Raw genomic sequence first — 16,130 nt, forward strand, 5'->3', positions numbered from 1 at the left:
TATTTCATGAATTTTTTAAAAAAAAACTGACAGCGCGGGAAAATGCTCCTGCGCTTGCGCTTGCCGTGAGCACAGGAGAATTCTCTCACGCTCACCGCATGTGCAGGAGCATTCTCCCATGCTGTCAGTGACGCGCATGAGGTGAGCTGAGTTCATTGGACATGTACTCTGCTCATCTGGATGCCGTCACAGCTAGACACTGAGGAGCGCAAGCATGCCTGCGCTTCTCAGTGTCTGCGGCATGGCAAGCTGGATGGCAGTTTTCGGCTGCGATCCAGCCTGTCATGTGAATGTACCAGAGCTGAAGATGTCATGGGAACCATGGAAAGGTAAGGATGAGGTTGCTTTATTATTTTACTTTTATTGCAGAAGACATTGGCTTCAGCAGGAATGGGCGTTGTGACGGATCAACCCCGTACTCCAAGATTTTGTCACATGGGGATTGTCGTAGCGCCTATGCAGCTAATGGGACATAATGCTATAAAGTGGGGTGAATATTGTGGATCTCATATTGTTGGACATTCTGTGATGTGACCGAATCACTCTTGGCCCCCACCTTCCTGTGCTCACTTAGCAGTGGCAAGCAGACAATGTGCTGATTAATGGATTGTTGCCTAACTGCTGTCTGGGAGCCTACTGTGGGTATTATCTGGTGAGAACAATGGGTGCTACAAATAGCCTGTGTGATTCTCTATAAAACCTGCTTGTGAGAATAAAAGTTAAGTTCATCTTGTAGACACTGTGCGATAGTCATATTTTATATATCCCAGTGTAAGAAAAGCCTTTCCATGTCAGGGGCCTGCAGAAGAAGATTGGACATCTGCGGATGGGGTAACTAGCTCCCGTCACGCTGGTGGCAGCGGTGGGATGTGGTCCATCTTCTTCCGGAACCATGGACTGAATGGAAGACATCTACCAGAAGCTAAATAGGAATACGTTGAAGGACCTTGTGGAAGCTCGAGGGTTAAGAGCCAGCAACAAAACAAAAGCGGATTTGATAGCAGCCATTATGGAGCTCGACAACGCAACAACCTCCAACGGGTACGTGGAAGAGACTGAATTCCAGACCGAGGTAAAGAGCAGACTGGCACTTTATGCTCCCAACCCAGCAGTACAGATCATAGATAAGGTGATGGCTGATGTGCGTACTGATCTGGATAAAAAGATGGCGATGGAGAGGGCAGAGTGGATAGAGCTAGCCAGAATGGAGATGGCAGAGCGGAGAGAGGAGATACAGCAAGCAGGGGGAGCCCTGGCTTCCTCCCCGGTACCAGCAGGGGTAAGCCACAAAAAGATCCAATACAATGCCTTCCGACAGTTGGGGGAGGCAGAGGAAGACATTGATGGCTTTCTGCAGGACTTTGAGTGGCAGTGTACCCTTCATAAAGTGGAGCCGGAGGATTGGGTCCAGATTCTGGCCAGCAAGCTGACAGGCCGGGCAGCGGATGCCTATCGCACTGTATCGGAAAAGGACTGTATGGACTATAAGCGAGTCAAAGAAGTGATCTTGGCCCGGTATGCACTAACACCAGAGGCATACCGTCAAAAGTTCCGCAAAATCACAAAACGGGAAACGGATACCCACGCTGAATGGGCCTGTAAACTATGGCGGTCACTGCTACAGTGGGTACAAGGTAGCAAAGCAGACACGAAGGAGGACGCCCTACAGTTCATCGCGTTAGAGCGATTCTTTACTGGGTTAACTCCCGAGACGCAAGAATGGCTTCGGGACTGACGACCGATGACTCTTGAAGAGGCCGCACGGATGACCGATGAACATTATGATGCCAGGAGGGCCCAATTGTCAGGGTCCAAAACTGTCTCAAGGGACCCTCCCATGGGTCTGGAGGCCCCTAAACCACAGAAACTTGGCAGGGGACCCACCAATACCCCGGCCTACCAGAGTCCTCCTGGGGTCATCAGCTGGGTCACCTGCAGAGACACCCAGGGCACCCAGTGGCCAAAACCGGAAACGGCTACCTTCAACCGGGCCGCTGTACACTGCTAACAAGGCGAAGCTGACCCGGCATCGGTGGCTATGGCTAATTATGGGATGGAAGAGATACAGGGAGTGCTGCATGAAGTGGACCCTGTGCAGGCAGCCCAGGCGGATAATCGACAACAACATCGACAGTCGGTGTGGATTAATGGGAAACGGCTGCAGGGATTAAGAGATTCCGGAGCTACTCTGACCCTTGTGACGTCGCATCTCGCCCAAGACCAAAAGACGGGTCGGACAGTGGCGGTCCGTGTTGCAGGGGGAGCCATACATCGACTGCCCACGGCCAAGATTCACCTGAACTGGGGGGCCGGGGATGGCCTTGTCGAGGTCGGCATGATGAAGGATTTGCCTGCAGATGTCCTGCTGGGAAATGACTTGGGGCCCATGTTGTCTTCCTTCTCGGTCGCCTCCCTGGCTGAGACATATCCTGTGACTACCCGGAGACAAGCTTTAGCTGCGGAGGCGGAATCACACTCGGAGGAGGCCCAGGTAAGACACTACAGCCCTGCGCGTATTCCCATAGCCAGACACATTTCATGGGACACCCCAGCAGAATTTAGGAGGGAGGTACTAGAGGATCCCTCATTGCAGGGGTATCGCGGGAAGGCACAGGAGGGGAGAGGGGTACTGGAAGGTGAACAGTTTATATGGCATCAGGGACTCCTCTACAGGGATACAGAGCAAACTCACTCAGGGACAAGCCCCACTGTACGACAGCTGGTAGTTCCCAAAAAGTATAGGCAGGAGTTGCTGCGAATCTCTCATGACATACCCTTGGCGGGGCACCTCAGAGTCAGCCGCACCAGGCATCGTCTGACACAAAACTTCTTTTGGCCAGGGTTATCCCATGATTTTCATCAGTACTGCCAGACCTGTGACAGTTGCCAGCGCATTGGCAAGAGGGGAGATCGCTGCAAGGCCAAATTACACCCCCTTCCCATTGTGGAGGAGTCATTTAGCCGAGTAGCGGTCGATCTGATAGGGCCGTTAGCCAAACCCAGTCCGTCAGGGAAAAGGTATATATTGACAGTGATAGATTACGCCACGCGGTATCCAGAGGCGGTTGCCTTACCTAACACACTGGCAGAGACGGTGGCGGCTGCCCTGCTCCAGGTTTTCTCACGGGTTGGATTTCCCCGGGAGATTATCTCGGATCAGGGCACCCAATTTACGGCAGAGGTGACCAGCCAACTGTGGAGACTGTGTGGTGTAAAGTCCATTAGAAGCGCCCCATACCACCCGCAAACCAATGGGTTGTGTGAGCGCTTTAACGGAACGTTAAAACAACTCATTGGGACGTTCACCCAGACCTACAGGGACTAGGAGAAATTCTTGCCGCATATCCTGTTCGCCTATAGGGAGGTGCCCCAAGAATCTACGGGGTTCTCCCCATTTGAACTGTTATATGGGAGGCGGGTGAGGGGGCCCCTAGACTTAGTGCGAGAACTCTGGGAAGGGGAGGAAACCATAGCAGGAACCCCTATCGTGCCCTTCATGCTGGAACTCCGGGACCGCCTGCAGGAGTTGGCTCAGGCTGTGCGTGTGAACATGCAGGGGGCCCAACGGCGTATGGTACGATCAGAGGGCTAGAGAACGCACCTTAGAGATAGGACAGAAGGTCCTGGTACTAGAACCGGTTAGGCAGAACAAATTCCAGGCCGCATGGCAGGGGCCTTACCGGGTAGTGGGAAAAATAGCCGACACCACCTACAATGTCGCCAATTGTGACGACCCCAGGGTTATCCGCATGTTCCACGTGAATAAGCTGAAGCCCTACCGGGAGCGCCCTGAAGAGGTAGCTGCCATCTGCGCACCCGAAGCAGAGGATTTAGCCGAACTCCCCTTGCCTGATGTCTTAGGTGAGAGGACTCAGCCGAAAACCTGGGACTAGGTACACTTAGGAGAAAACCTTGGGGCCCGGGAGAGAGAGCAGGCTGAGACATTGCTGAGGCAGCGGCAGAGGACGTTCTCAGAGAGACCGGGGTTCACCCCACTTGCACAACACAAGGTTGAGACACAAGATCAGACCCCCCTGTGACAACCCCCCTTCCGCATCCTGGAGTCTGTACGAGAAGGGATGCGACAAGAGATACAGGAGATGTTGCGTTTAGGGGTCATTGAGGAGTCAGATAGTCCCTGGGCGTCCCCTGTAGTGTTAGCGCCTAAGAAAGATGGGACTACCCGGTTTTGTGTAGACTATCGCAAGCTAAATGAGAAAACTGTGACGGATGCTTATCCCATGCCGCGTGTGGACGAGTTGTTAGACCGGCTGGCTGGGGCACAGTATTTTACCACCATCGATCTATGCAAAGGCTATTGGCAGATCCCCTTAAGTCCGGATGCTATTCCCAAGTCTGCCTTTGTCACCCCGTTTGGCTTATTCCAGTTTCGGGTTATGCCATTTGGGATGAAGAATGCCCCCGCGACCTTCTAGAGGCTGGCTGACCAGCTTCTGGATGGTCTCCAGGACTATGCTTGTGCCTACCTGGATGACATCGCCATCTACAGCGCGACATGGGATGAGCATCTAAATCACCTAGAGACAGTATTGGATAGGATCCACAAAGCTGGAATCACCCTGAACCCCAACAAGTGTTACGTAGGCAAAGCAGAGGTGCAGTATTTAGGACATTGGGTGGGGGGTGGAAAACAACGACCGGAACCCGCCAAGATTGAGAACGTAGCCAAGTGGCCCACTCCACGTACTAAAACCCAAGTCATGGCTTTACTAGGGACAGCGGGTTATTATAGGAAATTTGTCCCTAATTACAGCAGCATTGCCAAGCCCCTCACTGATCTGACACGAAAGAACCTCCCCCGCCAGGTAACCTGGACCCCCGAGTGTGAGGAAGCCTTCCGCCAGCTAAAGGACGCTCCCACAAATACCCTGATATTGGCCGCACCCGATCCAACTAAACGTTTCGTTGTTCACACAGACGCATCTATGTTTCGGTTGGGGGCAGTACTGAGCCAAGTCGGGCCGGATGGCCAAGAACACCCAATAGCTTATCTGAGTCAGAAATTACAGCCTCGAGAAGTCAGCTATGCGGCCGTCGAAAAGGAATGCCTGGCAGTAGTATGGGCTGCCAAGAAGCTCCAACCATATTTGTATGGAAGACAGTTTTACCTCATAACGGACCATAACCCCCTGGTATGGCTTAATCGGGTCTCCGGGGACAATGCCAGACTACTACGGTGGAGTTTGGCGCTACAATCGTTAAACTTCACCATCCACTATAGACCCGGCAAGCAAAATGGTAACACCGATGGACTAAGCCGACAAACTGACCTGCTACCAACCTCAGAAATCGTGGACCATCTCCAGCTGATCCGTCGGGGAGCAGACTGGGTAGGCCGATCCTGTCCGGGAAGGGGGAGCATTGTGACGGATCAACCCCGTACTCCAAGATTTTGCCACATGGGGGTTGTCGTAGCGCCTATGCAGCTAATGGGACATAATGTTATAAAGTGGGGTGAATATTGTGGATCGCATATTGTTGGACATTTTGTGATGTGACCGAAGCACTTTTGGCCCCCACCTTCCTGTGCTCACTTAGCAGTGGCAAACAGACAATGTGCTGATTAATGGGTTGTTGCCTAACTGCTGTCTGGAAGCCTACTGTGGGTATTATCTGGTGAGAACAATGGGTGCTACAAATAGCCTGTGTGATTCTCTATAAAACCTGCTTGTGAGAATAAAAGTTAAGTTCATCTTGGAGACACTGTGCGATAGTCATATTTTATATATCCCAGTGTAAGAAAAGCCTTTCCGTGTCAGGGGCCTGCAGAAGAAGATTGGACATCTGCGGATGGGGTAACTAGCTCCCGTCACAGGCGTGATGGTAAGGATGGTTTAATTTAGAACATTAAAGAATTGTGTGTTTATTTCAATTAAAGGACTTTATTCTGGGTGTTGTATTTTTTTAAATACTTTACTAGAAATTCATGGCGGTCATGTCTAATACTGGCATGACCCCATGAATTTCGGGCTTAGGGCCAGCTGATAATACCAAGCTGGCCCTAACCCCTTTATTACCCAGTGAGCCACCGCACCAGGGCCCTGGATGAGTTGGGTACAGCGCCAGAAGATGGCGCTTCTATGAACGCGCCATTTTCTCGGGTGGCTGTGGACTGCAATTTGCAGCGGGGGGGGCAGAAAGCTTGGGCCTCCCTGCACTGCGGATTCCAGCCCCCCTGATGCCTAGTTGTACCTGGCTGGACACAAAAATAGGGCGAAGCCCCACGTATTTTTTTTTTAATTATTTCCTGAAATTCATGAAATAATAAAAAAAAAAGGGCTACCCTATATTGCTGTGTCCGGCCAGGTACAAATAGGCAGCTGGTGGTCGGGAGCAGCCCGTTCCTGGATGCTGTACCTGGCTGGACACAAAAATAGGGCAAAGCCCCACGTCAATTTTTTTTAAATTATTTCATGAATTTTTTTCAAAAATTCTCCTGCGCTTGCGCTTGCCGTGAGCGCAGGAAAATTCTCTCACGCTCACCGCATGCGCAGGAGAATTCTCCTATGCTGTCAGTGACGCACATGAGGTGAGCTGAGTTCATTGGACATGAACTCGGCTCATCTGGATGCCATCACAGCCAGACACTGAGGAGAGCAAGCATGCCTGCGCTTCTCAGTGTCTACGGCATGGCAAGCTGGATGGCAGCTTTCGGCTGCGATCCCGCCTATCATGTGAATGTAGCAGAGCTGGAGCAGTCCTGGGAACCATGGAAAGGTAAGGATGAGATTGGTTTATTATTTTATTTTTATTGCAGGAGATCTTTGGCTTCAGCTGGAATGGGCGTGATGGTAAGTATGGTAAGTATGGTTTAATTTAGAACATTAAAGAACTGTGTGTTTATTTCAATTAAAGGATTATATTCTGGGTGTTTGTGTTTTTTTTAAACTTTGACTATGGGGTTAGTAATGGGGGTGTCTTATAGACGCCTCTCCATTACTAACCTGGGCTTGATGTCAGCTGGCATTATAAGCTGACATCGACCCCAACCCTATTACCCCACTGCCACTGCTACAGGGCAGATGCGTCATTTCTAGCGCGGCTGACGGCTGGTGTTTCTAGCCTGGGAGGGAGCCAATATTCATGGCACCCTTCCTGGGCTATTAATATCAGCCCCTAGCTGTCTGCCTAGCCTTTGCTAGTTATTAAAATAGGGGGGACCCCACGTCATTTTTTGGGGGGTTCCCCCATTTTAATAGCTGGTAAAGGCTAGGTATTCATCTGGGGGCTGCTGATGAATTGCCGGCCAGCTTTTTTAAAGAGACGGGTGCATGAAAACACTATTTTAATAAATCCTTTATTTTAACACTAAATAACAAGTAGAGTAACCAACACTGTCACTGTACTTATTATATATGTGACTGTCATGTTTCTATCTATCTAATCTATGTGTGATGCTCTATTCTTTCTGTTCTAAATTGTCGGGTACCGGTGTATGCCGCTGATGAATTGCCGGCTTTTCATGTTTCACTGTGAGCACTGTTCCCATCGATTTGAGCAATCACTGTAATGCCACAACCACCATGGCTGTGACATTACAGTGAGTGGCAGACGATCCCTGCATGATTGGTGCTCTAAATAGCGCCAAACATGCAGGACGGGGACCGAGTTCCCACCCGAGCATTGCGCAAGTACTCGGCGAGCTCCGAGCATCTCGAGTACTGAGATGCTCGGGCGAGTACCGAGCAGTGGTGAGCATGCTCGCTTATCACTACTCCCTATCCCTTTTGCAGTTGAGGTAAGTAGCTGTGTTTAGTTCTGCTGGTTAGCATGGGAAAAAGCCTAATTAAGAATTCATTTGGGCATCCCCTCTCTGTAAACCTAGAACTAAGAACTCCAGCTTGTCTCTTAAAGCTGGCGTCTAAAGAGCACTTTCTCCAGACCCTTAGGTACTGACCTTTCGGTATTCCTTTCTTTAGAGGGGTGGGGTGACTGCTGTCCCACCTTAACAGTGAATTGGTGGAGGTAGGCTTCCTGTAGATCTGGATCACCAACGCCAACCCTGGTGCTCTCTCAATCAACACATCTAAAAATCGAAGTCTGTCACTATCAGTTTCAGATGTAAACCATTAACCCACATCATTATTGTTTAAACTCTGCACAAAGGTGGAAAACTCTAGGGGACCACCTTTCCATATAACAAAAACGTCATCAATATATCGTGCAAATATTCTTAGCATGTTGACCTTGCCTCCTGCTTCTGATAGGTTTCTCCCTATCAGCAATAGGCAGGGGACACTGAAAGTAGGAGCATCTCATAGCATACACTTGAAATTCTGAAAACCTCACACATTGATACTATACAGACAGGCAGAGTGAATCAAAGGAGTTTCATGACCCAGCAGCGATTCATTGTATGGACAAAGTACTATATCATTGCTATCATACATAAAGTAAAAATGGCATCATCTTGTAATTGGGGTGACATACAGACAAACAAAGTGGGCAAAAGTTGATGAAGAGGGGAGGTGCCTGAGAGCTTTCAGATTGTTGATGATTCACAGGAAGCCAGAGAACAACCGTCTGTTCACATTGGAGAGCATGTAGCAAATCTGTAGCCAGACTGAAAATCACATAAAATTGCTGTCAAAAATAAAGGGTTTAAAATATATTGACGCAACCAAGATGAAAACAATTGCTACTTTGATTTTAACATTTATAATAAAAAGGGTCTTTACAAGTGGTAGACATATGAATGCATACCAATTACTAATAAACTTATATTTACAAAGGTGTCCAGATTAGGGATAATAATTTTTATTTCTATAGAGTCAAAATATTCCATAGCACTTCACATTTCAGAGAGTACTTGTACAGACAATAAAGACATAACCGAGTAAACACATAATTCAGTTCATACCAGGAGTGACAGTCCTACTCGCAAGCTTACAATCTATGAGATGAGCGAATCAGTCAAAATTCACATGACCTGTTTGGTAGTCCTACCCCGGTTGTCTGCTTTCGTACAATCTAGTCTTCAGTGGCATCTTTGGTGCCTCCAGTGCTGACAAGTCCTCACAATGTTGAGAGGCTTAACCCTCCGTCACATACAATATCGGTTCTAACGAGTTCACATACAATGTGACTGTCAGGCGCAGGCTAGAAAAATACCTATAATATCTAATGTTTGCAATTTCAGTGCTCTAAAAGTGATCAGTGACCTTCATAGGGATGTAATAAAAAAGACTACACATAATCAGGTGCAAAAAAAACCATTTACTTAACATAAAACTAATAACTCTGAAATACAAACATTTCAAAACTCCAGCCAAATAGTCCCCAGTTCGACGCTGTCAAAAAACTCTACAAAGAAAATTTATGGAAACAAACTTAATTTTAAGGTACCTTAAGTACTATTAAACACATATTCAATCAGAATTAGATCCTGAAGTTTCCCCAGAAAAATTACACTTGCAGAGCAAAGAGCAAGAATTACACATCATTTTTGCATGTGTCAGGCAGATTGTGACATTCATAATTAGAAAGCCTTCTGATTCCGCTTTCCGTGGTGCAGGTGGTGCATCTCCTTCTTTTGGGAGGTGGTGCAGGTGGTGAATTTTCACTATCATCTTCTGGGCGGAATCTTTTGAGCTGAACTTGAAGGCGAGAGGGTGTACCGATTGTTTTCATACTTCTCCTGCGTAGCTCTCCAAGCACTAGTTCATGGGCCAATTTTTTCAGATAGAATCGTCTACGGAGTGGTTCAAGCTTGTTTTCAAGGTAAATGACTTGTGAATTTATACCACCCAAATTCAACATAGCAAAAAATATGACCATTGGCCAGCGTTTGGTGTTTCTGCTGACGTTGAAAGTTGAGCACATCTGATCAGCTGTATCAACACCCCCTTTGGTTGCATTATAAAATGTAATTATCTCCGGGGTTTTTTTGTGCCTCAGTCCCAGGATCGATGGCATCATCATCATGAAGTGTTGATAGAAGAAGTACAATTTTTTTTGCTTGTGGTACATAGGAAACCAAAACCTTTCCATTATGGAATGCAAACATACTGCTGTACTGTTGTCTCCCTTTCACACTTACAAACTGTGTAGGCAATTCTTTTTTATTTTTTCTTACAGTTCCAACATATGAAAGCTTCTGCATTTTCAGATAATCAATCAGATCACAATTTGAAAACCAATTGTCAGCTGTTATATTGCGACCCGATCCAAATAAGGGCTCAGCCAGTCTTTTTACAACATCACTGGGTTTGTTGCTGACACAGTAAGGACCTTCTGGTTGTTTTCCTGCATAAACTTCCAGGTTGTAAGTGTAGGTCTTACTGGCATCAACAAGGGCATACATTTTTATTCCATATTTGTTAGGCTTTGATGGAATATATTGACCAAAGGCACATTTACCACGAAAACCAGGGAGCATTTCGTCAATAGTGAGATTCTCCCCAGGGCAATAGCTTTTTTTACAGTTTTCAACAAATTTTTGGAATATATCACGAATTGTAGCAAGTCGGACATGTGTTTTACGTTCGGTTCGGGTAGTTCTGTCATCAAACCGAAGGCAACGAATTAGAAGCTTGAATCTGTTTATGGACATAACAAGGCCAAATTTTTCTACTCCATCCCTATCTTTACTCCAAAGTTCCTCCAAACTTTGTCTATTTGCCCTATAAGCTCCTGCAAGGTATAATAATCCAAAAAAAGCACGCAGTTCTATTTCATCTGTGGCCTTGAGGGTTCTGTTGCAGATGAACTTGTCCTTTATAACGTCTATATATTGGTTGGTATATGTGACAATAGAGTCCAGAATGTCATCTGTCAATAAACTATTCCAGCATTCAACTGCAGTTTTTGCATTACTTGCAGTTCCTATAACTGCAGGAAGGTGAGTAATAATGTTTTGAGGTTCCCTACATTTTTTCTGGAGTGGCTTCTTGTTCCATTGGGTTTTTTTATCTTTTCCCATATAATAAGATTCTACATCTTCATCCTCATCACTGTCACCATCTTGCTCTGTTTCAGAATCCACTTCACATACTTCCACCTCATCATGAGAATCAATCTCACTTTCCTCTCCTAAATCCTCATTCAGTGTGGGGTCTGCATCATCTAACAGCATGTTTGTTACTTCCTCAACATCAAGGTTTTTTGATAAATTGTACATTTTCCTCTCCATTTCAGCAGATAATCTGAAGCAAGAGAAGGAATATGTGTTAGGGAACTACTGTATATGCCTGAGCAGCACACTTTCTTTTTTAATCTGCCTTATTTCTATGAAATATCCTCACACTTTGTGCTATACATTCAGAAAACAAGCTAAATAAACAATTGTGATGAATAAAAACATAAAATACCAACCTTATTGAGTGTGACGTGTTCACATACAATGAGCCTGAGAGATTAGCGCAGTTATATCTGTCCTCCTGAAGCTCTGCAATCCAACTGTGGCATGAGGTTTCACAGAGCTGCTAGAGACAGGAGACTACCTGGAGGGAGGGGATTTCCTCACAATCTGGTGAGGAAGGAGAAATGAAAGTAAAAGAGATGTGCCTGTCAGGCCTATTGTATGTGACGGAGGGTTAAGTCAGCACGAGAAGTGCCAGAGATGCCAACAAAAACCAAACTGAAAGAGACAAGTGAGGGCTATCTTTTTTCTTTTTTTAACCCCTTCACAGCCATCTATTATTCAGTAAAATGGTGGTCAACCAAGCATCATATTTACTGGAATCACCCAAAGCTAATTACAAAAAAATCTGATTCTGGCATATCTAAAATTTTTGAGATGCATGAGTCTAAAGCCATCCATCGGCCTCCTCCAATAAGAAAACAATTAATAGGAAAGCTGTTTTTATATTGGAGGAGGTTGATAGACAGGTCTAGTCACATACTTCTCCATCAAGCACCATTTGAGCACAGGACCACTGCAGTCTTGCAGTCTTTGAAGATTATTGTACTAACAAGCAGGCAGAGCTTCACAATGGAGGAGAACCTACAAATCTTATACACTGCTCAAATGATAAATAGAACAGTTAAGCATCCCAGTTTAATGTCAAATAATTTAAATTTCAGGGATAGCAATTTATCCAGTTAGGGGGAATAAATGATTGTGAATCGATTTCATCGGCTTTGGTGTAAATTAACCCCTTAATAGTGTTGAGCCACCCCCGTAGTGTTCGAGTTCGGTTCGGTTCGTCGAACACCCGTGTGTTCGCCGAACTGTTCGTCGAACTGTTCGTCGAACACCTTCGAACACCGTTAAAACCAATGGCAGGCAAACAAAAACACATAGAAACACATAGAAAACACCTTCAAAGGTGTCCAAAAGCTGACAAACTGCTCAGAAGACACAACTAACACATGGAAAAGTGACAAGTACATATAGTCATGCGAAAAGAAAAGAGGTGGAGGAGTAAAAGGAGGGGGAGACACAGATATAGGCATGTCATGCCCTTCTAAAATCCAAAAAGTGAGAAGCCGACACGTTCAGTCCGCTCCTGCCCGTGCCACCTCCGCGTCGCCGGGTTTGTGCCAGAGCCGCGGTGAACCCTGACGGCCAGCCCCCCTCTCCCAATACTGGTGCCTGTCCGCTGGTGGGTCGAGCGAGCCCCCCTGTGGTGGAGGCAGCTCTAAGCTTTTTAATTTAAATTGTCTCTCTAATTTGAATGAATACACTTTAAATCCATTTACAAGGATCTATTGGAGGGCAAGTCTCATGCCAGCAGCCGCGTAATTCCAGCTCCAGTAGCGTCCACTAAAGCTGCTGCAGTTAAAAAGCTTTTATAAGGATCGAGCTCGGCTGTCCACGGCAAGGCATCCTACTGCCAGTCCCAGCCCCTATGCCTTGGGGTGCCTCCTGATGCTCTTCACTGAGTATCCCGTGGTCCCGAAGCATTTCCTTTGAAAAAATTAAGTGTCCAAACTACAAGTGGTGTAGCTTGCTTAACAGCCGGGATAATCTGCTGACTAGCAGACACTGCTACTAGGCACAAAGTATTTCCTGGGCTAGATGCAGTTAAAAATTTGTAATTAGATACTCTCGTTGGATGCTGAGAAAGCATTCCATAGAGTCTCCTGGCACGCCATATATGATTCTCTTAAAAAGCTTGGGGTAGGGGTCTAGGGGACCCTTTTATAGCCAAAATCACGGCCCTGTATCGCAATACGTCACCTAGGCTGAAGATAAATGGAACTGTAGCACCCTGAGGGCTCGGTTGCTACAGAGGTATTGCACCTCACCCAGAGGTGTGATAACTCACTCTCAGGTAAGGATGTAGTGTGGATCAGGACCCGACACCTGCATGCATTACACCACATTGCCGTGGGGCAGGGCGACCAATATGCCCCTGAGATGGGCACGACAGTCCCTGTCCCTGGCTGGAGTGGGGGGAGGGAACACTGAGGAAGGGGAACCCTGTAGTGCAGGAGCAGGGAGGAAGCAGTTCCTGGGTGCATTGAGAAGGGAGTATAAAAGGTGGGCACCATCTTAGTTCAGTGCAGAGAAGTCTGAGCAGAAGTGGCAGGGAGCAGGGGCTCTGCATGAGCTCTGCTCCGGAGGCGGGCCTAGTAACAGAGGCCCAGGCCTGGAAGAGGGAGAAGGAAGGAAGAGGAGCGGAGAAGGCTCCAGGAACGAGGAACGAAGGGATCCCAGGGGTGCGGACGGGCGAGTCGCCACCGCACGCCCAAATCCACCTGCGTGGAGGGGTCAGGCCAAAGGGGGAGACCGGTCCCCGAAACTAGTGGAGGCAGGAAACGACCCTCAGCTAGAAACAGGAGGCTGTGACATTTTATGTGGCGCAGCCCCTCGCTACACCCGCTAGGAAGGCACCACATAGGGTCAGGGAAACTGGCGCCAGGTTTACCAAGAGGAGGCCCGAGGCAGCCGGACAGAAGGGTTGGTAAGAAAGGCCAGACAAAGGACACACAAAGGGGGTCCTGTGAAGCGCTCCAAAGTTATCTGGGAGTTATCTGAGCCCCTCACCTGGTGAGCACAGTACGAGGTGGGCAGCCGTTACCTGCAGACGTGGTCTGGATAATAAGAACTGTGAGTAAAGGCCCTGGACTGCATCACTGACTCCGTGTCGTTACTGCTGCTGCCCTGCACCATCACCCCCATCCTCCGCATACACTGCCCTGAGGCTATACTCCTCCCGTGGGGAGTTATGCTACGCTCTGCTGCACCCACAACACCAGCCTCAGCGGTCTGCCCTGGAGCGGCGGTTCACTCTGACCGCAATCCACGGGTGGCATAGTCGGACATTTAAACATCAAAACCACATAAATAGTTCCGCCACTGGTTTGACCGCCCTGAGCCACGGAACCGGGTCGCCGCCTCGGAGACTACAACCACCAGCATCCACCAAAAAGGGTCCGGCTCCGGGTGTCCCAAGGCCCAGGGGGCGCGTCAGAACATTTTCATCACCTTTCACAATCACCAATGGGATAAGGCAGGGATGTTCTCTGTCCCCTCTCTTATACATCCTAGTGACGGAGCACCTGCTCTCATCAATTCGCCATAACCCCAATATTAGGTGGATTGAGGTGGGAGGCACCGAGTACAAGTGCTCTCTATTTGCTGATGATGTCCTAGTATATATCACTCAATCACATATATCCATCCATGCTGTTATGGCTGAAATAGATCACTTTGTTACATGGTCAAATTTTAAAATCAATGCAGCGAAGTCTGAGGCCCTCGATGTCTCCCTCCCCAAATCCATATAGGATTCCATCCAGTCCAACTTTCCCTTTGCCTGGCCCTCACAGGGTATCAAATACTTAGGAATTCCTATTCATAGAGACCTCTCCCATCTATGTTATCTTAATTTTGGGCCCTTTATTGAACAACTCCATACAGACCACGGTTGGCAAGTTAGAACTGTAAGATTCACTACGTGAACCACTGGTGTTTTGTGGAAAAGCACATGTACACTGTGTACCAAATTATTATGCAAAAAGTGTATAGGAGTGATAAGGGAAGAATTTGTTTGTTTGTCAGTTAAACTCATTGATGGTGATGTGTGTCAGGGCTCTTTATATCACTGTAAGCAATTGCAGACACCTGTGCTAATTAGTTTGGCAGGTGTGTCCAATGAAAGGCAAGACTACTTAAGAAGGCTGTCTCACATTATTAAGCAGCCTACATTTTCTGCCAAAATGGGAAAGAAAAAGGATGTGTCGGCTGCTGAGAAGCAACAAATTGTGGAGTGTTTAGGTCAAGGCATGACTACAATCAACATTGTGCGATGATCAGGATGAAGTGTCTTGGCAATCAAGAAGTATGTAGCTGATTCACAGTACACACGTGTGCGTGCTGATAAGGGCAAATTGAGGACTCTTTCCTACAGGCAATTACGTCAGGTTGAAAGAGCAGCAGCAAAAAAGCCTTGTCATAGCAGCAGACAAGTTTTTGAAGCTGCTGGTACCTCCAACGTCCCCCGAACAACAAGATGCAGGGTCCTTCAGAGGTTTGCAGCTGTGCATACGCCATCCTGTCGACCTCCTCTATCCACTTCATACAAGCAGAAACGGCTCCAGTGGGCCAAACATTACATGAAGACTGATTTCAAAACTGCTTTGTTCATGGATGAGTGCCGTGCAGCGCTCGATGGTCCAGATGGATGGAGTGGAGTATGGCTGGTTGATGGACACCCCACGCAAACACGGCTACAGCACCAACAAGGAGGAGGTGGAGTAATGTTTTGGGCTGGAATCATGGGGAGAGAGATTGTCGGCCCCTTTAGGATCCCTGAAGGCGCTAAAGATGAACTCCATAATGTATGTGGATTTTCTCAAACAGCACTTCCTGCCATGGTTCAAGAAGAAGAACCGTGTATTTCACAGCAAGATCATTTTTTTGCATGATAATGCACCATCTCATGCTGCACATAAAACATATGCATCTCTGGCTGATATGGGCATAAAAGGGGACAAACTTATGGTGTGACCCCCATGCTCCCCTGACCTCTACCCCATTCAGAACCTTTGGAGCATCATTAAAAGGAGTGTCTATGATGGCGGGATGCAGTTCACATCTAAGCAACAGCTCTGGGAGGGTATTCTGTCCTCATGCAAAAGAATTGAAGCAGAAACCATCCAAAACCTGACAAATTCAATGGACGAGAGAGTTCAGAAGCTCCTTTCGAACAAGGGGTCCT

General features: G+C 47.5%; 1 protein-coding gene across 4 annotated transcripts in view; it reads right to left on the reverse strand.

The window, feature by feature from the left end:
- SUGCT (succinyl-CoA:glutarate-CoA transferase) overlaps positions 1-16,130 on the reverse strand; it is a 1,771,027-nt gene that overhangs the window by 1,029,848 nt on the left and 725,049 nt on the right. Inside the window, exon 3 of one of the 4 annotated variants that reach the window (XM_073676599.1) lies at positions 9,071-11,165. The exons of 2 other annotated variants lie outside the window; for them this stretch is intronic. In XM_073676599.1, coding sequence (XP_073532700.1) covers positions 9,878-11,165 — 1,288 coding nt within the window. In that variant the 3' untranslated portion in view covers positions 9,071-9,877. Of the gene's footprint in view, positions 1-9,070; positions 11,166-16,130 lie in introns of those variants that run through there. One more of the 4 variants, XM_073676598.1, reaches the window with a different exon arrangement.

The sequence above is a fragment of the Phyllobates terribilis genome, unplaced genomic scaffold, assembly GCF_046119375.1.
Source record: "Phyllobates terribilis strain yellow unplaced genomic scaffold, ASM4611937v1 Scaffold_4__5_contigs__length_816908805, whole genome shotgun sequence".
Classification (NCBI taxonomy): Eukaryota; Metazoa; Chordata; class Amphibia; order Anura; family Dendrobatidae; genus Phyllobates; species Phyllobates terribilis.